Source organism: Caretta caretta, chromosome 2 (assembly GCF_965140235.1).
Source record: "Caretta caretta isolate rCarCar2 chromosome 2, rCarCar1.hap1, whole genome shotgun sequence".
In the NCBI taxonomy this organism is placed as follows: domain Eukaryota; kingdom Metazoa; phylum Chordata; order Testudines; family Cheloniidae; genus Caretta; species Caretta caretta.
This window is the reverse complement of record NC_134207.1, coordinates 40814928-40839529: the sequence shown is the minus strand read 5'-3', so window position 1 is coordinate 40839529 and position 24602 is coordinate 40814928. Positions and strand designations below refer to the sequence as shown.

The window sequence follows — 24602 nt, the reverse complement described above, 5'->3', positions numbered from 1 at the left end:
GCAGTGTGAAGAGCCCGTTGGCCGTGCCTCTGCCTAGGAGCCAGAGGGACATGATGCCGCGTCCCGGGAGCCACCGGAGGTCAGTGTGCCCAGAGCCCATACCCCTCACCCACTCACGCACACCAACCCCATGCCCTAGCCCTGAGCACCCTCCTGCACCAAAACTCCCTTCCGGAACCCGCGCCTCTCCTCCCCAGCCCCACCCAAGCCCGCACCCCCCACCACAGCCTTCACCCCCTCTCACACACCAACCTTCTTCCCCAGCCTGGAGCTCCCTCCTGTACCCTGAACCCCTCATTTCTAGCCCCACCCCAGAGCCCTCACCCCCTCCTGCACCTCAAGCTCCTGCCTCAGCCCGGAGCCCCCTCTTGCACTCCAAATCCCTCATCCCCAGCCCCACCCTGGAGCCTGTACCCCCAGCCAGAGCCCTCACACCCTCCTGTACCCAACTCCCTGCCACAGCCTGGTGAAAATGAGTGAGTGAACAAGGGTGGGGTACAGTGAGCGATGCCCCGCCTCGGGGAAGGGGCAGGGCAAAGGTGTTTGGTTTTCTGCAATTAGAAATTTGGCAACCCTATCAGGAAGGGTTGGAAGGACTTGAACCTGGCCAGGATCCCAAAAGCCTGACGAGTGACTTCTGGTACATTTAAATATGCATTTTGATCTTTTTATTGTTTTGTTTTCTCTGGATGTTTTTGTCCTTAAATAAATGTACTCTGCTTTGGAAGAACTGTTTGGTCACTTATAAGCGCTGGTTTACATTGGTCACAGCTCTTGGAAAGAAAGAAAAGCAGAGGGGCTGGACGTTAGGCTAGTGTAGAGATAATCACAGTGCAACTGCAAGGGGGCAGCAAGGCTGACCCCTGCTCAGGACATTGAAGGACGCAGGTCCCTGCCCAGAGAAAGGTGATGGATAAAGGCCTGAGCCCCAAGAGAGTATCCCTGGGGCAGACCATGGAGAGGGGGGCAGGGAGCAAAGGTGCAGTTCCCTGAAATTGTGACATATAGCATCTCTCAATATTACCTCTCCAGCCTCCTGTATCTGCGGGGTGGGATACAACAAAGTTTGGCTCAAGATCTGCCCCTTTCTTCTTCTGGGGGGAGAGGGAGGGGATCACATGTAGTGTGGTTACTACAGCCCTAGCAATGTAGTAACACCTGTAGACTGCAACAGCCCTGTAGGGAAGAGGCAGCGAGACAGGTCTAGCATAAGGAGCTGCAGTGCAGGAGAGACACTACATGAACTTTCACCCCCAGGCAAGCTCTTTAATTCCCAAACAGGGGAGACTTGGGTGTCCTACTATTTATGTCCTATATAAACTATCCACCTCCTGGTGGATACCTTGAGCTGGACAGGGTTTCAGAGGTGCTGAGTACCACTGACTTCAACTGGAGTTGAGTGTACGCAGCAATTCTGAAAGTCAGACCCCAAGCACTAAAGAAAGCAATGTTTTGAAATCTGAGACTTAAAGCACACTAAATGAATGTCAATAACTAGCATGAACATGATTTAGCTTGAGATGGAGTGAACACAACACAACACCCATAAGCGAAAAATAAGTTTTTATTCAGATGTTTAGTGATAAGTAGTTATTTTCCAGAGATTTTTATGTACTAAACTTAAACATACAAAATGGGCAGAAAAAAGAGAAAATGCTGGGTTAGAATCTTCCTGAATCTTAATGTGTCCGTAGTTCTTCTGGATTTATTGAAATGTTTGATGTTACAATGTCTTATTTAGCGTGCTACCTGATTTCCTTTATAGAAAATGCTCATTCCTCAGTGGAGATAAATGTGGTCATGAACATGGATGCTATAATTTAGTAAATAAACAGGGAAAAGAAAACCATAAAAGTACCCCTCTATAATATAAAACCTATTTCTAGGTTTTACTCCTTGCACATAACTAAGGGTCTGATCTAGTTCCCCCTGAAGTCTGAGAGGCTTTTCACTCATTGCATTAGGCATCAAAGTTATTGAATTTTATATTAGTTGAGGGATATCAATTCTGGACAGAGAAAATTCCTGCATCTAAGTTACAATATCTCAGAAGCCATGAACTTCCCCATCCCAGGTGGATTATTCAATTTCCAATTTTTACCGTGACTTCTGGCTTTTCTCCTATGTATGTGTATGTATAAAATTCAGTTGGGTTGCTTCATTTGGAGAGAAAGTGTGGCTTTCAGGTAGACTGCAGGTAGAGAAGAGATGCACTTTATGCCCTCATGCCTTTCAGATGTCATTTGAAAAGCTCTAGCCTGTCTAGTGGCCTTTAACCTGGACCCCCTCTGGGTAAGTATTACACACGGTGTGCACTAAATTGGAAAATTTTCCAGAAGGCACAAAGTCTGAACACAGGATGTAATCAGATGATGCTACCATATACAAAACCAACATATGCTATTTTTGGTGGGGCAAGTGGAAGAAAATATGGGAAGAGAAAGTTAGCAATGATGCAGAGAGGCTATAGTTGGACAATTACATTAATTGCCTACAAGGCACATTGGGAAAGGGCAAATAAGGCTCTCTCCTTCTTGATGATTCTAAGCTTTCCATACATTCTTTCCATATATTATATCTTTGTGTTTGTATGTACACATCAATGAATTTAAAAAAGAGATAAAGCAAAGATTTAGAAATTAATTTGAAACAGGTCTATATTCAGAAGTCTATGTTGTCATTTTCATAAACTGTATTAGATTTTACCATGCATCACTTCATTGTTTGTTTAGATGTGAGGCAGTAAAAGCACAATATTGGGGCATCTTGATTTACCGTAGATTTTATGGATCTCTCTTAAGGGTTACTTCCCTTCCTTCTTTGCAAAAGGCAGTTCACATTTTTAAAAATTTAGGAATATATGAGGGTCAGTTAAAATGTATTTGAATTTACGATTTACAAGTTGGAAGTACAAACACACACATAGAATAAAAATGATAAGAATGCCCATATACAACTCAAGAAAAACAATTGGTCCGCGAAGGGTCAGACATATGCTGATCTGTTTAAAACTATTTTTTCCTTGTTTAGTTAGACTGTTTAAAGATAATGCATTGTTTCCAAAGGCTCATGGTTCAGTATAAATGGTCCACATATGACTACAGTAAATGCCAAGAGGCATGAGATGTTTACTATCTTCCAGAAAACATTTAACAGAAGGATGCCAGTAACCATGGGCACCATTAAAATCTGTATAGCTGCATTTTGCAAGTAATTATCATTATGTCTGACTTTTAGGGAAATATCTGAATACCACAATAATGTTAATTAGGCAAAAGGCAAAAATTGTGGCAATATTAATATTAATAGTGACCACAGTCGATGGTTCAGAAAGTGGATCACATTTTCATACAAATGACTGATGTATTTATTGCAATGTGATATATTTCACCTACCATATATTTACACACATGAACCAGAGATAAAAAATGGACACAGATATTAACAAGAGCCTGGTCCTGCATTCCTTATGCACCCAAAACTCTCACGGAAGACTATGGGAATTTTGAGTGTTCAATGAATGCAGGATTAGGAATACTGCAAAACTTTGCTTTTTTTGGAGACTTATTATGGATTAATACAGGTTTTCCATTGATTTTCTTTGGCTTTTAAATTAGTGTCCCTTGCAGCTACATGTCTACAATGCAGAACACCAACAAATAAAATCATATTACAAACCAACCAGGTAAAAAACACTGGCCAAAAAGTGTAGCTGTTGCTTTATTACAAAACAATGGTGCAGAATTATGTTTGAAACTGGTCAGAATGTAAGAATTGCAATAGCAACTAGAAGTATATACCATAGGTGTGACTGCACTTGTTGCTTCTCCTGCCCTATAGAAAAATTAAAACTAAGTAGGCACTTGTTTCCTTCCGTAGTAGGAGGAGAGCACTCAATGTAAGGAAGGGTGACAGAACTGGGCCTTACATGAATGTTCTCTAGTGTACTACAGCCATAGGTCCTGATTCAGGACAGCCCTTAAGCACATGCTTAACTTATCAGTGTCAATGGAACTTGAGCACATGTGTAAATGCTGCCCTGAATCAGGCTTTAATATGGCAGTGAGTTTCTTTTTTATTGCATTCCCATGTTCAATTTAAACTAACCTGACCCTGCTCTCCACCACAACTATCCTAATGACCCTCCCCACCAAGTTTTAAAAAGTAAATGGGCATAAATATAAATACAATCACCTACGAGTATATAATAAATATGCTACTAAATGGGAGAAAAATATATTGCAACATAAGGCCCTGTAGTGCTGCACAATCATGAAACACTTCAAAATCTTCCAGGTATCCTAAACACTCTCCCATTGTACATCACAGTTACCACTATACAGCTGAGGGGGATCAAGAAAGTAACAGATTACACTTCTATTACATTAAATATTTGAAAATAGAAGTGTGGTAAACGCACAGAAGAGTTTAATTGTGTTCCACCGTCTTTGCTGAACACCATATACATGTTCTTTCACTGCTCCTTGGTTATGAAGCACAATTTAAAGTTTTAAAAACACCTCTCACAACTATAGGATTCCTTCAGATTTACAATTTAACAAGTGTCCATGTTGACTACTAGCATTATCTTTGAGAGTAAGACAGATTCAGAAATTCTGTTGCCTTCGTTTCTTTGCATCCATTGCATCCAGGATCGGCTGCCTCTTCGCTGTGTATCTTTGACGAAGCTCTTCAATTTCTCGTTCCATCATAGGGTCCAAAGCCGTTAACCTCATTTGCAATTCTTCTAAACTTAGGTTTTTTAACTGTAAATAACAAACAGGAAAGCAAAGCTGTTTAATGAAATTGCTTCCAACAACAAACAAAAGATTGATAACTGTTAATACTAATCATTCGTTTAATTTACCGTGGCAAAGTGAAAACAAAGTATTAAAAATAGCAACCAGTGTAGTAGCATGGAAGTACCTACATTCCCATTTACATCTGATACAAAGTAGTTTCAGTGTACTCTGCACATAGACATATGCCTTATGTTGAATCAGTCTGTAAAAAGCATGCATGCCAATTTATGGATGTAATTCTACGGATATGATGGTATCCAGGATAATTACCACACCCAATCAAAAATGACTAGTTGAGCTACAGTCTCCCGTGGAAGCCCTAATTCTAAGATAGACAACATCCACAAATAGTACTATGCCAGACAGTCAAACGTACCTACTGATAAGAATTAAAAGGCTCTTGTATTCCTCAATGGATCACTGCCATATCTACACAGGGCAAACTGCCAACAGAGTGTATAAATAATATAGGAAACAACATCCTGAATTCATGGGAAGGAGTTAGTTATAATCAACCTCTTTTCTTTCTAAGCAGCACATTAACATTTTCTTAGAACATTAATGGGGCCATTAATGGCTCAGGAGTCCTTTAAAAATTAATAATAATGAGGCTATTTACAAAGAAATCGACTCATTTGCATGCTGACTGGTGTGACTAACCAAAGCTGGATTCTTGCCAGCTAGTGGAGCATTGCAGGCATTACTTTCCATGCCTCTGCTTGCTGGAAAGAATCCACAGTTCATAGTTTCATAACTGAAAACAAATAATGGTGAAGTTCATTTTTATTGCCCTGAGGCAGCAAGGTGTCTTTCTGCCCTTCACATTCCTGTCAGAGTCCTTTTTGTGCCAACTGCCCTTCGCTGGTTGTGAAGATTATCACCACAGTTCAGATGGCAGAAGGAATTTAATGAATTACATAAAGGCCCACCCTAATAAGAGACCGTCTACATTTTGTTTGAATGTAAATGAATGTTCTGACATACTGAACAAACACACCACCTAATAATTGCCTACGTCAGGAAAAAAAAATGACAACACATTTCCTGAATGAGCCTGTTTATGAGTCAATATTGAGTTCATGAATCCTGGGCAATTTTTCATCAATACAGTCTAATCTATTTTCCTTGGGGAATAAAATATTACTTTTGATTTCTCTATCAGCATCTGAAGCATACGAATTAACCACACTGCTATTGCTATGTACAGTCCCTCTCCCTGTGTTATGACTAGTACTAATACACTATATCACACATGGTAGTAAAGAAAAATGGAGTGTCAGAACTTTAATTAGACACAAAGAGAACTGGTGCAGGAACTAATAAAAAACCATAAACAAGAAACAGAGGAAAACAAGCAGTATGTCATGCAAGACAATACTAGCATTAAAGTTTCTGTGAAAATGAGAGATCAAGGAAGAGTTACTGATTAGGATCAATCCTACCCTCCTTCCCACACCTCCACAGGGACAAAGCAGAACAAATACAGTTCTGTCATTTCTTCAGAAACAGCCAGGTGGAGGATACCTGTAGCCCCAAGCCAGGGTGCACATCCCCGTGTGCCTCAGAACCAAACTCTAACCAAAGGAGTCATTTGGGGCCAACAGATCTTCAACTATGAAAATCCAAGGCTGCAGCAGTGGCCACAGAGCACCCCAAATGTGCTCTGCAGCCTGTTGGCTAGGATTCTTTTCCCGGTTGCACATCTCGCTACTTGGGCTTCCACTGAGTGAAGTGATTAAGTAAAATCTAGTTGGATAAGTTGCCCTGCCCTACTTCCAGAAAGGGGCTGGGGGAAAGTGGTCACTATTTCCAGGACACCAAGACACCCATTAATTTAGGGGGAAAGAGGGAAGAAGCTTCTGTTTTTCTGTTCTTGTCAACTGTTAAATGGAAGTAGCATATTAAAAATCATGTGAGTGGGGATATTCTTTAGGGGGCAAGATTGGGATGGGTTTTCAATGTAAAGGGATCTAGGGTACAATGTGGAGGGTTTATGGCCTTAATAGGCATGTATTTAACTGACTGAGAAGAAGTGCAGGAGCTAAGGGGGGGCACAGAGAGTTCCTATTTTTCTAAATTCTCCTTAACTCTTCTTTTTGAAACCCATCCATGAGAGGATGGAGAGCTTTGGAGATCCATAGAGAAGTGAAGGAACTACATGATGGGATCCAAGTATAATTTCTTGCCTGTAGGGTGTACCTTTTTTTTTCAGGACAGATCTTTATGAGGTTTTCATATGATCTTTACAGTCTGCCCTGGCTCTGACTTGGGTACTCAGCTGCCTTCTCTGGATAGTCACTATAAACACACCAAGAGGATTTGGGTCTCTTTATATATCGTTTGAGACAGATCATCTACTGCTGTACAAAAGATTTTGTATGTGCGGCCAGGGAGAAATGTGACGGGTGCATTTTTATTTAAATCTCAGAAACAGAACAAGTAAACAGAAACAAATGCACTTTGAAGACCACAGACAGCTAGGCTGGAAATTACAGATTTGAAAAAAGAGAATTTCAAGATCCAAATAATGAGGGATTTTCAGAATGATCTCAGTCATGTCACTGAAGGGATCTAAGCCATTAGAATACTTGTGTGTATCAGTGGATACCACTCTGAACACTGGAAGGGAGAAGTGAATATAAAAAAGCAAGGCACTTCATGTGAAAAAAGAAAGCAGATTTGGCTTGTATCTGACATTGAGGTGCATTGAAGCAGGCATAGCCATAGAAAAGCTATTGTATCAGTGTTTATAGAACGCTATATAAAACAATCATTTTGCCATGATATCCCAAACTGCTAAGTATCATTCTAGAGACAAGATGGGACGTCTGTTGGCGAGAGAGAAAATAAAAGATATTATCTCACCACCTTGTCTTCTAATATCTTGGGACCGACACAGCTACAACAACACTGCATACAACTACCGTTCTGACCTTTATATAAGCTTCCTTGGTTAACGCAAAGAAATTACTTCTTGGCTTCCACTTGTACTAAAGGTACTACATAGCATACCTAAAAACCTGCCAAGGCCCAAACATGTGATACGACATGGGACAAAGATGCTAAGTGAGGTACATAAAAAATTAGCCATGCAGGAAACTTAAAATGCTCTGGGATTTGTTCCTTTAGGGTAACTAACTTTCTGTTGTCTCAGTAACCTGGTTCATTGACTGTTCCTTGACTTTAACAAAGCTTTTGATACCGTCTCCCACAGTATTCTTGGCAGCAAGCTAAAGTAGTATGGGCTGGATGAATGCACTATAAGGTGGGTAGAAAGCTGGCTAGATTGTCGGGCTCAACGGGTAGTGATCAATGGCTCCATGTCTAGTTGGCAGCCGGTGTCAAGTGAAGTGCCCCAAGGGTTGGTCCTGGGGCCGGTTTTGTTCAATATCTTCATAAATGATCTGGAGGATGGTGTGGATTGCACCCTCAGCAAGTTTGCAGATGACACTAAACTGGGAGGAGAGGTAAATACGCTGGAGGGTAGGGATAGGATACAGAGGGACCTAGACAAATTGGAGGATTGGGCCAAAAGAAATCTGATGAGGTTCAACAAGGACAAGTGCAGAGTCCTGCACTTAGAACGGAAGAATCCCATGCACCGCTACAGACTAGGGACCGAATGGCTCGGCAGCAGTTCTGCAGAAAAGGACCTAGGGGTGACAGTAGACGAGAAGCTGGATATGAATCAACAGTGTGCCTTTGTTGCGAAGAAGGCCAATGGCATTTTGGGATGTATAAGTAGGGGCATTGCCAGCAGATCGAGGGACGTGATCGTTCCCCTCTATTCGACACTGGTGAGGCCTCATCTGGAGTACTGTGTCCAGTTTTGGGCCCCACACTACAAGAAGGATGTGGAAAAATTGGAAAGAGTCCAGCGGAGGGCAACAAAAGTGATTAGGGGACTGGAACACATGACTTATGAGGAGAGGCTGGGGGAACCTGGGATGTTTAGTCTGCGGAAGAGAAGAAGGAGGGGGGATTTGATAGCTGCTTTCAACTACCTGAAAGGGGGTTCCAAAGAGGATGGCTCTAGACTGTTCTCAGTGGTAGCAGATGACAGAACAAGGAGTAATGGTCTCAAGTTGCAGTGGGGAAGATTTAGGTTGGTTATTAGGAAAAACTTTTTCACTAGGAGGGTGGTGAAACACTGGAATGCGTTTCCTAGGGAGGTGGTGGAATCTCCTTCCTTAGAAGTTTTTAAGGTCAGGCTTGACAAAGCCCTGGCTGGGATGATTTAATTGGGGATCAGTCCTGCTTTGAGCAGGGGGTTGGACTAGATGACCTCCTGAGGTCTCTTCCAACCCTGATATTCTATGATTCTATGATTATATCTGATGCAAGCAATTTTCAACAATGAAAGTAAGGAAACACCTATATTGTGTGGCATGTAAATCACTGGGATTAAAATGAGTGACATCCCTCAAAATGAAGCATGCTGCACATTATGTTGTTTTAAACACATTTTTGATGTCTCACAGAGGTCTTTCAAACTCATTTTATTCACAAGTAATTCAGTTTACATAGTTTTATTTTGTTTCCCTTTTTTAAATTATGGGAAACATTTCATGAAATTTCTCTCTGTTTGGGTAAAAAGCAAACTGAATGATCAGCAAAGTCTAAAGATCAACTGACGGAGGCAGAAAAGCCTCTTCTATCAAGATTACCATCTTGATATTAAGATTGTAATCTTAATCAAGATTACCATTACAAAAAAAAATCCTGTTTTTTGTTGAATAGAGCCCTGTGTGATTAAGCAGTGTATTGCTGCTCTACCTGACAAAAAAATTCCTTGAGCAATTACTTTACAGTGAAAAAAATCTAAGAAATTGAAACCATTCTAATTTTGCACTACTGTAAGAAGAGGGGACAACTCTGAATGGAAAAGGCTTCAATTTTGCAAGATACTAATTTAAAGGTAGTTAAACAGGAAACATTTCCTCTTGATTCCAACTCTAAAAGCAATGGAGGTGGATGCTTCAATTTAGTTCTAACTGCAAACAGCTCACAATTTAAATGGCCATAAATAATTTACCATGTAGTTTGCTGTTGAGAATCTCTTAGGGCTACCAACATCAGTAGGAAGAGAAAGGAGTTCTTATGCATTCAGCCATGAAGGCCATGGGAAACCAAAAAGCCTTTAAATTATATTTTGATAGCTTTTAAAATGCAGATAACCTCTAGGAGCTCAGTAATCCAGATAGGCTTGTCTAACTTCTTAAATCTGAGGACAATAGATCATTTTCAACCGGAATGCCCAATCGAAAAGGGACCCTGGCGGCTTCGGTCACCACCACTGACAGGGCTGTTAAAAGCCTTGTTGGTGGTGCAGACTCCCTGCCTGCCCTGACTCTGTGTGGCTCCTGGAAGTGGCCGCCATATCCGACTCCTAGGCGCTGGGGCGGCCAGGGAGGCTCCGTGTGCTGCCCCCCGCCCCCAGCACTGTCTCTGCAGCTCCCATTGGCCAGGAACCATGGACAATGGGAATTACAGGGACAGTGCCTGTGGGTGCGGGCAGCGCACACTGCACAGAGCCGCCTGTCTGCCCCTCCGCCTAGGAGCCAGACATGGCGGACACTTGCGGGAGCTGCAGGGAGCCTGCCTTAGCCCTGCTGCACCGCCAACTGGGAACTCTCTGAGGTAAGCACCGCCCAGCTGGAGCCCACACCCCGAACACCCTCCTGCACCCTAACCCCCTTCCCCGGGTCAGAACCACCTCCCGCATCCTAACTCCCTCCCAGATTCCGCACCCCAAACCCTGCCCCACCCCTGACCCTCCCCAGAGCCCACGCCCCCTCTAGCATCCCAACCCCTTGTTCCATTCCTGAGCCCCCTCCTATGCCCCAAACCCCTCATACCCAGCCCCACCCCAGAGTCGGCCCCCGAGCCAGAGCCCTCACCCCCTCCCACACCTCAACTCCCTGCCCCAGCCCAGTGAACGTGAGTGAGGGTGGCGGAGGGCAAGCGACAGAGGGAGAGGGGGATGGAGTGAATGGGTGGTGGGGTCTCGGAGAAGGGGTGGGACAGAAGCAGCGCCTCAGGGAAGTGGACGGGACAAGGGTGTTCGGTTCAGTGCGTTTAGAAAGTTGGCAACCCTATTTCCCACCAATCCCAGTAAAATAAATCTATTTTTTCTTTTCCAGGATTGTCTGTCCACAATCCAGCAACTGATGGACTGAATCCTGGAGAGTGCTGCTAACTCTCAGTGAATGGGGATTCTGGTAAAGCATTCACCCCCTGCTGGAACACTCCAGAATGTTAATTAGTTTATCATTTGACTGTGGTAAACAGCAGTCCAAATTAGTACAACTTGCAACATTAGGAATACATCGTCTGTGTGTACATACACACACACACACACACACACACACTTCTAATAGGGGGGATGTGGACTTGTAGTCTTTAAGAAGAAAAATTAGCATGTAGCATTAGCATTTTTTCTTTTCTCCTATATGGCATATTTGCTAATCCAATAGCCACAGGGCAAGTCACTAACAATGCAGAAAAGCAATGGGGAGGGAATGAAGGAAAGAGGTCTCCATGGTGAGATTATATTAAATAATCTATTCTACAGCCTGAAGCACTCTCAAGGCACATTACTGCCAAAAAAAAAAGAGGAGGGCCAGGGCCAGATTCTTGGCTCTGTTCTGGCCATTTTGCTCTGTTCCTTTTGGTGCAAAGTAGCCGGATTTTGGCTGTAAAGCATTCTCCTTGTGGAAAGCAATCGTCTTTGATGTAATGCAAGTGACACCAGTTCCAACACCAGCCTCCTCCCCTCCCTGGCATAGGCATGCTGCGGGAAGGAGGTGTCAGAATGGGAGCCTGGTGGAGGGGAGCTATGCTACACCAATCTTCTAATGGTACAAGGTCTCTTTGACTGCTTTAAGACAGGGTGGGGCTGGCCAGCAAAAAGTCACACAGCCATAAACAGTCCCTAAACACCCCCCTTCATCCTGAGCTGAGTGGAGTATCTAGCCCCAGCCTAGAACATTTAGTGAAAGTGTGCATTATGGACCAGGATATTTCTCTCTATTTTTTCCATTCGGGCATATGGCTTTTCCACCCACAATTCAGCTCTAGTTTGCACTGAATGTGCAGAAGGAAGGTCTTTTGCTTTGTAGGCTTCCAATAATCAGTGTTATATGCACTTTGCAATGGAACTCTAGAGAATCTTCTTCCCCTGATAGTGGATTGGATAAGCCACACAAAGGGCATTTGTACAAAACATTTGGTTTGCTTTTAAATTCTTATTGCTTTCTGATGTCCAATTTATGCCAGGCTCTCATGTTAATGGGATGGACTGGGAAAGGACGATAGTAGGTTAGTTTCTAGACATGAGAAAGGTTGTTTTAACCTTGGTACCACTAATTTGACAGTATCTTTAAACTGCTTCATCTCTGGGAAAGACAGCTCTGGCCGCATCCCACATATTCCCCCCAGCTAATATATCATAGGAGTCTAGAGTAGAGGGGGGTTGGGGGAAAAGGTGGCACACTGAATCTTGGGCTTTGCAGACAGGTGGCTAATTAAATTACTTTGCAGAGGGCTGCAAATTTGTTTACATCTGCCTTGGTCTCCCAACTTGCTCGTGATAGGGTCCAAGAAAGGCTAAGAATAGAGGGGGAAAACCAGCAGACTCAATGGAATAGAGGCTAATTGGTGTTGAAAAGGCCAGTTTAATAGGAAAGAAAACATTTTCATGCACTGCAGTGATTGCCTTACAGAAAAATTGAGAGAGAAACTGGGTCTGTCTGTGTAGCCGTTTACTGCCCACATAGAGGCAGAACATTTGAGAGGGATCCAGGTAGAATAGGTTCTACTGGAAACCCCAAAAGCTAACCGTTCTGTGACTCCCTTTGTACTTACTGTCAAGAGAATGCAGTGGATCAACTACTGGACTAGCAGATGGTCTCATGGAAGAAAAGGCTCTGGTTTTGTTTTTTTTTGATATTTGGAACAATTGAAGAGCTTGGGGAAAAAAAAGACCTTCAAATATTATTTGTAACATTCATGTGTCAGAAAGGTTTGGGCATGATCAAATTACAACAGGAGCCAACATTTTGATGAAAATTGGTACAATGTGTGGCATAAAATGATAGAACAAACAAACAGTCTATTTTATTAATAATGGCATTGGATTCTGAAATTAAACACAGGAGGTAGGAAAGCCCTGAGCAGACTTGAAAAGATACCAATTAAAATACAAAAGAGCTTTTCTAAAGCCCTGAACAAGTGCAACTTGGGTATTCTTCCACAGTTATTTAGGTAAAGCTTCAAAATAAAGATCCTCACATACCACAACAATACAGGGGATCCTCATGCAAGGTCACGCAGGAAACCTGTAGCAGAACAGAGTATCTCGAATCCCAGGCTAGACCATCCTTCCTTGGAGGATGATGCTAGCATGGAAATTCAACCTTCTTTCGGTGCCACAACAGAGTCTGAAGCCCTAGTCTCTAAACATTACATCTGCCAAGAGACAAGGAATAATCATTCACCAAGCCAAGGAATTTCTAAGGGTCACTGAAGAGAAAAAATAGGCAAATTCTGGGTTTTTGTCAAAATCACCCCCATCGCTTTAAAAAAAAAAATGTTCAGGGGATAGGCCTCCAGCCACCCGAGGGTTGTTCATGCATTCTGTTAACTTGTGCTGTATGTTATTTTTTATGTGGATATCCTCATTATCAGGGTCTCAAAAGATTTGGGGCTCAGATAAGTATCCAATTATCCAAACCTACAGAGTTAGGCTGTAGGGCATTAGGCAAGCTGGCATTTCCATAAGGCCGTCACAGTAAACAACAAGAAGCACATCAGTAATATAACCTGGGGACTATGAGAGCCTGGACCACCCTTGGTAGTTCTTCAGACAGAAAGAGGTACAATCTCCTTGCTAACTGAAGGCATTTATAACCACTGTTGTTATCTGTATTTACAGGAGCAGTGATGAGTCCAATATAAGCCCAGGACTGTCCAGTAGCATGATTTTTGGAGTATGGAAATCCTCAGAAGAGGGTGAGATCAGCTCCTCATAGTGTTCTTCTCCTATTAGCATCATCACCTGTTCTACATGGATTAATCTAGAGCCTGCTGCTTTTCATCCAGGTGTTGCTTCTTTTCAGGCACTAGTACAACTGGCTGACAGCAAGAACCATGTCTGTTAAGGAAATGTAAAGTTGTGTGGTCACTGGCATATTGATAGCATTGAAGCCTGCAGTATCTTATGACCTCCACAAGTCATCTGATTTTCTTGGTCATTAATGGGCCCAACCATTGTTTACCAGCCATAAGGAAGAGAGATCTCTTTCTTCACAAAGTGACCCCAGATATCCCTCAGAATTTCAGGGCTTCCATTTGTGTGACTGGATCAAACTCTTTTAAGGAAAGTGAAACAAACATCGTTTATCACTGTTTTAATACGTCTTGGGTCCCACCAGAACCAGCTTCAACTGGGTCAATGCTTTTTCAGTGAAGCAGAATGAGAGCTCTTTTCAGTGAGTAATTCTTCCCTTTTTGGCTGGGTGAAGGTAAGCTGCTAGGCTGACCTAAACTATTGCATGTTCTGGAATGCAGTTCCAGGCGTTTGCAGTCCTGAACAAAAGCCACCCAGGGTAGTTCAGGCCAAAATGGAAAGCATGCAAATAGATATGCCTTCTTCCCAAAGGTATTAGAACTCTCTTGAAACAAAAGCTAACAGGAGAGCAGTAAAGTGGCACCTATGTCCCATTTTCAGAGTCAGTAAGCAGCAGGTATTTCATTGTGTGGATCTTGGCGGCTGGCTTGTCAGCAGTTTCTGGCACAAGACCCAGATGTGAGGAGGTGCACCCTAGACGTATGGTGAACCTCAGCAGGTAATATCATGCAGTGATTCATAATGAGGGAGCCTGGGAAGCAGGAACTGGGGGGAAGGCGATCACTTGATTCCACTTGGCCAGCATATATCCAGGGCATCCAAACTTTTCAGGGGGTGAAAGCCACAGTTTTGGTGGATGCAGCCCACAACAGTCTTAAGCTGTCCTTGACAACTAACAGGTAAATAAAAGCTCTAGGCCTGTGATGTTTTCAATATGCTAAAATTAGATTTTATTAATAGCTTTCATATTGCATGAGTTATCGGAGCAACCTTTCAGTCCATCAGATTAAATGATGCGACACTGCTGTTACACTGGTGAGATGAAAACAAGAAAATGCTTTTTCAGGGTTTAAATTGTTAATAAAATAGATTTTCAAATAAAAAATAATCTGTATAAAGTTTGCTATGTTTACTTGAAAAAACACATTCTTCCTAGCAACTGTTTAAATGAATCTTACAGATGCTACATGCCTTATTAAAGGCCTTTGATTGAAAAAATATGGCTTGCTAATACTGTATTCTGAGTCATCTCTTTTCCCATCTGCTAGCAATTCCTACAATATGAACTATCAAGAGAATGGCTAACAACAATAATTTTCTATGGCAATTGCAACAGTGGGTTGCCTATAGCACTTTCTAAGATTTAACCAGTGCATGCCTCAGATTGTTTTATGTTGTTAGTGGCCTCAAGTAACAGACACTCTTCCTTTCTCTCCATCTCACCATTGTGGCATGTTACTTTACTTCTGTTGAGCAGAGTCTGTTTTTGTTTTACAGAATGTGGTCCACTGAGGACTCTATACTTACTTCTGGATTTGAGCCAGGGTCTAAGAGGTCAAAGGTCAGCCTGTTTAGCTTTTTGTCTAATGTCCAAACCTAGGGCCAAATCCTGCTCACTTTACTCACAGAAGTAGTCACATTGGTCCTGGCTGCACAAGGATTTTTTCTTTTCAGATTTTCCACATTTACTACCACCAGTGTAGCAATGCTGGGAACACTGGTGTAGGCAAGGTGCCAACAACTGCTAGCATTTTAAGCACTGTATCATGTAGTCCTGCTCTCAGCAGGGTCAGAGAGTGTGCTGCGTGAGACACCAGTGGCCGCTTGGAGCTCTGTCTACACTGGCATTCTCACACTATCGTCAGTGGAGCTGCACCAGCTCCAGCACTGGTGGGAAATCTTTGGGTGGGGAGAATGTAGACATCGCCACTGACTTTGATGGGTTTGAAACACTGGTGTCACTGAGGGCATAATTTGAAGATATGAGGTTGCACAGGTGTAAACAAGGACCTAATTTACCTCCCTGAACTTTTATTATGTGAGAGAAAAAGAACCCTGACTTGACTGTCAAAGCCCAAGCTGAGTCTGCAGGACTGGCAGTTAAAATAAACATGTTTTTATTGACTCACGAAACACTGAGGCACAATTAACAGGGGACCCAATTTATGGCATTTTTACAATGTCATTTCTCAGGGTACAACCCCATTTTAATGTTCCATGCTTAATTTCTGTATTCAGTGGCACCACCTTTCCTATTCATCAGACTAATACTTTAAAACTTCCAATGCTAAAAATAGCATGTATGGAAGCCACATTGATAATTATCCTTTTCTGGCTCTAGATTGCTTTTTTGTAGCTTTCTCCAAAGTGCTGGCCACTAGGGGAAGAGCTGGAGTTGCTTTCTACAATACCTTATGTGTAATATTACAGCTATGTGCAGCTATGCTGTACACAACACATATAGTATCTTTATCTGAGAAAGAGCAGTATTACCAAACCCAAGCAGTCAAAAATATCACAAGTCTGCCCCCCCCCAAATAATGAGATTTTTAAAAAAAAATAAACTTTGGGTTCTTTTTATTTGCCTTTTGGTTTTTGAGACTTAGGAATACACTTGGGTCACATTTTTAAGCCTTCCTCTGAAACTCTGAAGGCTTGGAAAATCACTATTTTTAAAATAATGAAAGCTGAGACCCTCAGACTCTGATGGTTTTTTTCGAGTTCCAGTTCCTAAAGTCAAGATTTATCATTAAATATCACAGAAATCACAGTAATATCATAAGTGTAGTGTAATGTAGTGTAGTTGCATGCAGCTCACTGCTAACACACATTAAAAGACAGAAGCTTTATGTACCACTCTATCTACCCTACGGTACCTAAATATCATTTATACTGTGCCTGAAGCGAGTGCCACACAGTTGGGAGATTTGTAACTTTCACTAAGGGGGATCAAGGGGAACCGAGGAGTGGTTGTGTATGTAAGTAACATACACTGCAAACCCATGTCTGTAGGCTACAGTGAGGCATTAAAATAAAGTAGACTTGCTCCTATATTAACTCCAGTTGTCTGCCTCCATCATTGCATTTAACGTCATACAGCACTTATCAAGATTCTTGCACACTTAGTATAACTACAAAGCTTATGGACAAGATATTTTAAAATCACGTTAAGTAATAAAAATCCACACTTTAAGTTACTTTGGGATAAATTCTAGACATGCTGAAAATTTACCTTTTAGTAACTAACTAAATTGCAAAGGATACAACTGAGCTGCTCCAAAGGGAAGGTACACAGAGGTACAGGATTTAAGCAAAATAGGAGCCACTCAACTTATTTTGCTCTTCCACTTATGTACAGTATATTACATGCTTACTTTTGAGTCTGCTGAAGCACGTTATTTTGATTTTTAATCACCCTTTGTTTAGAACTGCATTGTCTATCACAGACATTTTTCAAAATGACTTTTTAGCATTACAGTATTATGCTTCAAGCAGAAATTCAAAGTATAAAATGCCTTGAGAGAGCACCAGGCTTACAAACTGAACTCTGCACAACAATTCATGTGATTTTCTACATCAGCAATCTCTTAAGGTTTTTTGGATACAGTTTGAACACTCTTTTGAAGATATTATACATTTGTTCACAAAAATCCCAAACAGAGGAAATTATTTAAAAGGTCTGTGAAAACCCTCCATCCTGATGCTCAGATCATAATACTTAACTTTGAGATACACACACAGCTGCTATCAAAACCATGAGCAAAAACAATTATCACACCTGATAAGAAAATCTGTAGGATTTTCTCTTAGAATTTTATTACGATATATCTAAAAAAAGCAAAACAAACTGTTCCAACAACTTAAAGAAGCAAAAGATAACAAACTTTAAAGAAAACAATCTAGAATTAAGACTGGAGAACCATCATTAATTTAGATAGCAATTCTCCAGCCAGACTTTTTTAGAAAGTTGGATGAGTATCATCACAAAATAGCATTCTATCTCTGTTAGTGAATAAATTAAAATCTCTCTCTCTCTCTAGGGCATGCAGTGTTGTAGCCATCTCAGTCCCAGGATATCAGAGAGACAAGGTGGGTGAGGTAATATATTTTATTTTATTGGACCAACTTCTCTTGGTGAGAGAAACAAGCTTGAAAGCTTGGTTTTCTCACTAACAGAAACTGGTCCAATAAAAGATATTACCTCACCCACGCTCTCTCTCTAGGGCAGACATTTTAAATTGTCTTTCAATGTCCTCAGCTATTAGCTCGGCTGTCACCACTACAGTTTAGTATAATTCTTTATGCATTTATAAATATACCATATCACAGTTCAGTGAGTTGCTGTGAGCATTCAACTCTGTGAACAAACATCGCTCTCCAAAAGCTCTTTGGGGCTGATGCATTTGGTTTTGATTTATAATGAGTGGGACATTTGGTTGTAAGGATCAGATTGGTAGTCATTTTTAAAATTTTCTTTTGTTTTCAAAGGTGGAAAAGATTTTCACACCCTTTTAAAATGCCATTCATCCACATGTAAATGCATTTTATAAACTGATTTACCAGCCTTATCATAACCTAGTAGATCCTAGAAGAAATAATTCTTTCTTTGCAAGCAGGGATTTCACTTTCACACACTTCTGATTTGGGCAGTTTACTGCTTTATAGCTCTTTATGTAGTGATCACTATTATTAAAATGGGAGTTGCCCAAATCAAACTTCATAACAGCTGTTGGACTGTAAATTCTTTGAAGTTAGGACCATTTCTTCATGTATGTTTTATACAGTTTCAAGCACAGTTATCACACAGTATTTCTACTTTACGAAGAAACGTTCAGTTATCTCCGCCCACCGCTCCCTCCGGTAAAGTCCTACAAATCAATTTTTAAAAATAGAAATTTCCACCCTATTTAGCAGTTTTAATATTTTGAAAATACAGTAGTTATCTAGAAGCTAATTAAAGTTATAAAGAATCCAAGATAAAATTCTAATGTTTAAAAGAAAACTATCCAGTTACTAAAGACAACTAAGGATCCATGTGATACATATTACATTATTTAAAACCATATTATTTTATTTTCACTAATAATTCCATTTTGATTAAGATGTTGGATTTTAAAAATAGACAGGAAAATTTAAACAGATTTAAAAATCACAATTTTTTTGTGACAACAAAATTTCAGTCCCTTTATATCTAGATATATCTCAAACCTGATAGAGTGATTAGCATGACTAGAATGTTAAAATCAATAGTTATAATCTATTTAGTAATGATTGAGTGGGCAAAAGGGGGAGTGGCAGTCTATTCATAAATGGCATTACCTGTTTCTAAGTTACTGATAACTTGGAAAAAAATTATCTTGAATCCTTATGAATCAATGACCTAACAGATATAGCACAAGATGGGGTATTTGTGTCTGCTACAAATCACCACATCACACTAGGGAACAGGATGATCACCTTTCTATGCAGCTCTCTACAACGTGTAGGAAATAAAGCTGCATGATCATGGGGGACTTCAATTTGAGTGACATATGTTAGAAATCCAATGCTGCTAGTACTAAAATATTCTTGAAATTTCTAAACATTACAGATGACAATCCCCTAACTCAAAAAGTGTTGTATCCCACATGGGGGAATTCTATATTAGACCTCATTTTCACAGATAAAGATGAACTGATCACAGAACCAAAAAATTAATGGTAACTTAGGTACAAGTGATCTTGACTTGATCACATTTATAATGTGTAACAGCATAAAGTCCAGACCAGTAATATAGATATACCTGGTGCTTGAATAGGGCCAATTTCACAAAGCTGAAAACAATTACCAGCCAGATCAGCTGGGAGGAAAATGTAATCAGAAAAACGTGAAAGACAATTGAGAATAATTTAAAGAACACCTTACCAGATGCCATAAAAGCCACAATCCCACAATTGAGGAATAAGGCCGTGCTGGTTAAGAAAAACAATCTGGTTTATAGGGGAAGTGAAATCAGCTATAAAAAATAAAAAATGATATATAACAAATTAAAGAAAGGGGAAGCTGACAATAATGAATATAAATCAGAAATTAGGAATTGTAGAAAACTGATAAGGAAAGCAAAGGGACACAAGGGGAAATCTATAACCAGCAGAGTTAAGGACAATAAGGAGTTTTTAAAATACATTAGGAACAAAAAGAATCCTGACAATGGTATGGGTCCATTAGTAGATAGAAATGGCAGAATTATCAATAATAATGCAGAAAAGGCAGAAGTATTCAATAAATATTTCTGTTCGTATTTGGGGAAAAAAACAGATGATATAGTCTCACCATATGGTGATAATACTATTTCCATTCCACTAGTATCTCTGGAGGATGTTAAACAGAGGCTACTAAAGTTGGACATTTTTAACTCATGAAGTTCAGATAACGTGCACCCAAGAGTTTTAAAAGAGCTGGCTGGGGAGCTAGCTGGACAATTAACGTTGATTTTCAATAAGTCTTGGAGCACTGGGAAAGTTCCAGAAAGCTAATGTTGTGCCAATTTTTAAAACAAGTAAACAGGCCTACCAGGGTAATTATACGCCTGTCCGCCTGACACTGATCCCAGGCAAGATAATGTGTGGTGATATGGGACTCGATTAATAAAGAATCAAAGGAGGGTAATCTAATTAATGCAAACTAACATGGATTTATGGAAAATAGATACTGTCAAACTAATTTGATAACTTTTTTTGATGAGATTACAAGTTTGGTTGATAAAGGTTATAATGTTGACAGACTTCTTTAAGGTGTTTGACCTGGTATTGCAGAACATTTTGATTTAATAAGTAGAACAATATCAAATTTACATAGCATTCATTAAATGGATTAAAAATTGACTGATAGGTTTCAAAATGAAACTGTAAATGGGGAATTGTCATCAAGTGGGTATGATTTCAGTTGGGTCCTGCAAGGATTGATTCTTGGCCCTACAGTACTCAACATTTTTAATCAATGATCTGGAAGAAAACATAAAGTCACTGAAAGTTTGCAGATGACACAAACTGGAGAAATGGTAAATAATGAAGAAGACGGATCACTGATTCAGAGAGATTTGCAATGACTCTGAAAAAGATTTGGAGGTTATGGTGGATAATCAGCTGAATATGAGCGCCCAGTGTGATAATGTGGCCAAAAGTGCTAATGCGATCCTTGGATTCATAAAGAGGGGAATCTTGAGTAGGAGTAGAGAGGTTATTTTACATCTATATTTGTCACTGGTGCGACCACTGCTGGAATACTATGTCCAGTTCTGGTGCACAGAAGTCAAGAAGGTTGTTGATAAACAGAAGAGGGTTCAGAGAAGAGCCATGAGAATGATTAAAGGATTAGAAAACATGCCTTATAGTGAGAGATTCAAAGAACTAAAGCTATATATCTTAACAAAGAAAAGGTTAAGGTGTGACAATTAAAGTATAAGTATCTCCATGTGAACAAATACTGAATAATAGGCTCTTCAATCTAGCAGAGAAAGGTATTTGGCTGGAAGTTGAAGCTAGACAAATTCAGACTCGAAATAAGGCATACATTTTTACCAGTGAGGGTAACTAACCATTGGAACAATTTACCAAGGATGGATGTTTTTCTAAAAGATCTGCTCTAGGAATTATTGTAGGGAAGTTCTATGGCCTGTTTTATATTGGAGGTCAGACTAGATGATCACAATGGTCTTTCTGGCCTTGGAATCTATGAAAGCATAACTTGGAGACAGCAACTAACTTGGAGACTGTCTAACCTGAATATCACAGAGTAAGCACGATGGAATCTTATACTGCAAATCTTAGTGTACATCTTAGCTGTTCTAGAAAAGAACTACAGAAGTTAATCTCAAGTTTCTTAAAAGCACAAAATGTTCATCTCAGAAATTAAAACAAAAATGGTATGAATAAAGCTAACAGGAAATGACTGTTGGAGGGCAGCCTCAATTTTTTTTAAATTGCTTAAATACACAAATTTATCTTTGTTACTGAGGAACTTTGATTAACTTATATTCTCTATAAGGAAGAAAATTCGGTGCAGTTTAAAAAGCCAATTTAGAAATGATCTAGGAAAACAACATATCGTCTTTAATCAACGGCAAAATGATAGACATACTGTTTGTTGTTTTACCTTTCATGCAGAAAGCACATCCGTTGGTTTACATTTTATGCAGAAAGCACAGTACAGTATGGGCTTCAACCTCTTTCAGTATCAAGTAACTTGCATGCTGGATGGGAAAACCCTACAGCACAGAAACTTAAGAAAATTTTCTGGGCAAATAAAACATCAGGGTTCCAACCTACTGGACACATACAACAGGGGCAAGTTTAGTGACATCAAGCACAGAAACATTGAGCTGCTTGGCAGAAGCGAGGGGTGGGCAGAGTTGGAGTAGAGCAAAGAGAACTGATCTATCACAGGGGAAAGTGTAGGAGAGGGGGCTGACATCCCAACATAAGGAGGAGAAGATGAGCAGAGCAATGGAACTGAGCCACGCAGTCAAAGGCAATGTGGTGGAAATAGGATGGGCTAAGCAAAGCAATCAAATCAAGTTGTCAGTCAGAGGGGAGAAAGAAATACGCCTAGCTGATGCCAGCAACGCAAGTAATGCCCTGGAAAAAGAGGCTGGGACCATGGAAAAGGGCATGGATGACCATGCCTGAAGCTGAACCTCAATTTGAATGCATTGTCCGTTAATAGTTTGATTTGAGGCTGAGCGGTGATCAGGAAGCTAAGAGACATGATTTTCAGCTGCATTCAAGCAGTCCAAAAGCCAGTTGCTATCCTTGCTAGACACAAAAGCAACCGCTTCACTTTCCACACAAATCAGAGTAGAAAGTGTAACAACTTAAAAGAATCTAGGAAAAGTTAGAAGCAATATTTGCTGCTGCTACAGGACAATGCTCTCAGCCCCAAATCCCTCAACCTTTCTGGTTGCTGGAAGAGATCTTTGTTCCTTCATCAACCACTATTTCTGAATCCTCCTCTCCAGTGAATAGCTCTTATATGGGTCTCTGCCAATGTGGTTTGGAGTTTGCAAGAAGTAACAGAATGCAACTAGCACAATTTTACAGGTTCCCAATAGCAGCAATGAAACCTGACTAGATTCTGCTCAGTTTTCACTCTGCTGCTGCCTGGAGAAACTCTGAGCAGCAGCAGCAGAGACAATGAAACTGTCTGAGACTCAGAAAGACAGCACCACTTTGGTTCATACTTGGATTGCATTTGGAAGGTTATCAACCATAAAGGCTAGAGATTTAATTTTCTTTTTAAATGAAAGCTTAGACTTTGTAGAAGTTGATGACATTTTCCTGGGAAAGTTTCCTGCTTACTGTGGGTCAAAGAGAAGTGAGTGGATTTTTCAAACCCTGCTTACACCTTAAAAAACACTTTAGTTACTCTATATATTTTTTATTTTTATTTTTTATTGAAGCCACACATCTTGCACAAATCAGACTAATACATATTTTCAAGATAGTTCAGGCTTGTTCATTAATCTCAAACTTTTCATTTTTCATAATGGGCCAGATCCACATTTGTCAAGCACAACTTAAATTAAAAACTCAGAATCAAACAACAAACTTTAACCAACATGATGAAATCCACATTAGAGTTGTCTCGTTTTAGTGCAGCCAGCTACTGTCATGTCCCAAATCAAGACTAAAGAGTATGATAGATCTAAGATATCTTAGAAATTGGTAATCCACCAGCAGTTTTTAAATTAGATAAAGTATCTTTTAATTTATGGACTTCTAGTGCTGCTTCCTCATTACAAAGTATAAATTAAGGAACACATGGAAAGTAAGAAAAATAATGAATTACAAGAGAATCAATCTTTATGAGATAGAAGAACAATCAGCCAGGAGCCTGTATATCAACCTACAATAAAGACAAATATTAAACAAGGAAAAAACCCGTAGCTTAAAGAAATTATATCGAGAGTATTTCCTTACTGAACAACAGCAACATCAAATGATCATTCAACACTACATAAATAAAATACATTCAATGTACAAGATGTGAGTATGCTGAACCTATTAAGCGATATAATGTATGGTATTTAATACTTTAACAAAAATCCATTCATTACGTAGCCCAGTATTCCTGAAAACATTTTGTCAAAGAAAAATCCTATTTTCTCAAGTATTTTGTTCAAGATTTAAAGACACTAATCCCAATCTCTGATTAAGATAGAAACCTAACACTTCATTCTTACCCTCTTAATATTAACTCCTAGAAAATCTCAAATCACATTTGATGAATTCACATGGTCACAAAGCGCACAGTAATATTAGTTCATTTAATTAGTTCCTTCAAATTAAATTGTGTGGATGTTGCTCATTAAGATGAAAGACTAATAACAATGGACTGAGCCAGGCATAACACAGACAGGTACAGGGCAAGCTTCCCTGACAGTTCTGCCAATTTACTTCATCTCTTGCTATTCCGGTCATGGATCTCTTGAGTAAATATTGCCAATTATGCACCATACAGATGGGGATTAGTATGAGGCCTGTAAACTCATAAATTACAATACAAGACCCAGATCTCCACACCGCACTAACTACTCTGAACCTACCCATCATTAGTTTTCTAAATCACATGCCATCTTTTGCAGGAACTATCTATGGCTTGATTAGTTGTCATCTTTCCAGACCTTGATCACT

General features: G+C 40.2%; 1 protein-coding gene across 4 annotated transcripts in view; it reads right to left on the bottom strand.

Moving 5' to 3' along the window:
• Positions 1-1546: 1546 nt before the first annotated feature.
• Positions 1547-24602, bottom strand: part of STK3 (serine/threonine kinase 3) — a 297076-nt gene continuing 274020 nt past the window's right edge. For all 4 annotated transcript variants that reach the window (XM_048841337.2, XM_075125031.1, XM_048841341.2 and 1 more), the window contains one exon: positions 1547-4766. In XM_048841337.2, coding sequence (XP_048697294.1) covers positions 4608-4766 — 159 coding nt within the window. In that variant the 3' untranslated portion in view covers positions 1547-4607. The remainder of the gene's footprint in view (positions 4767-24602) is intronic.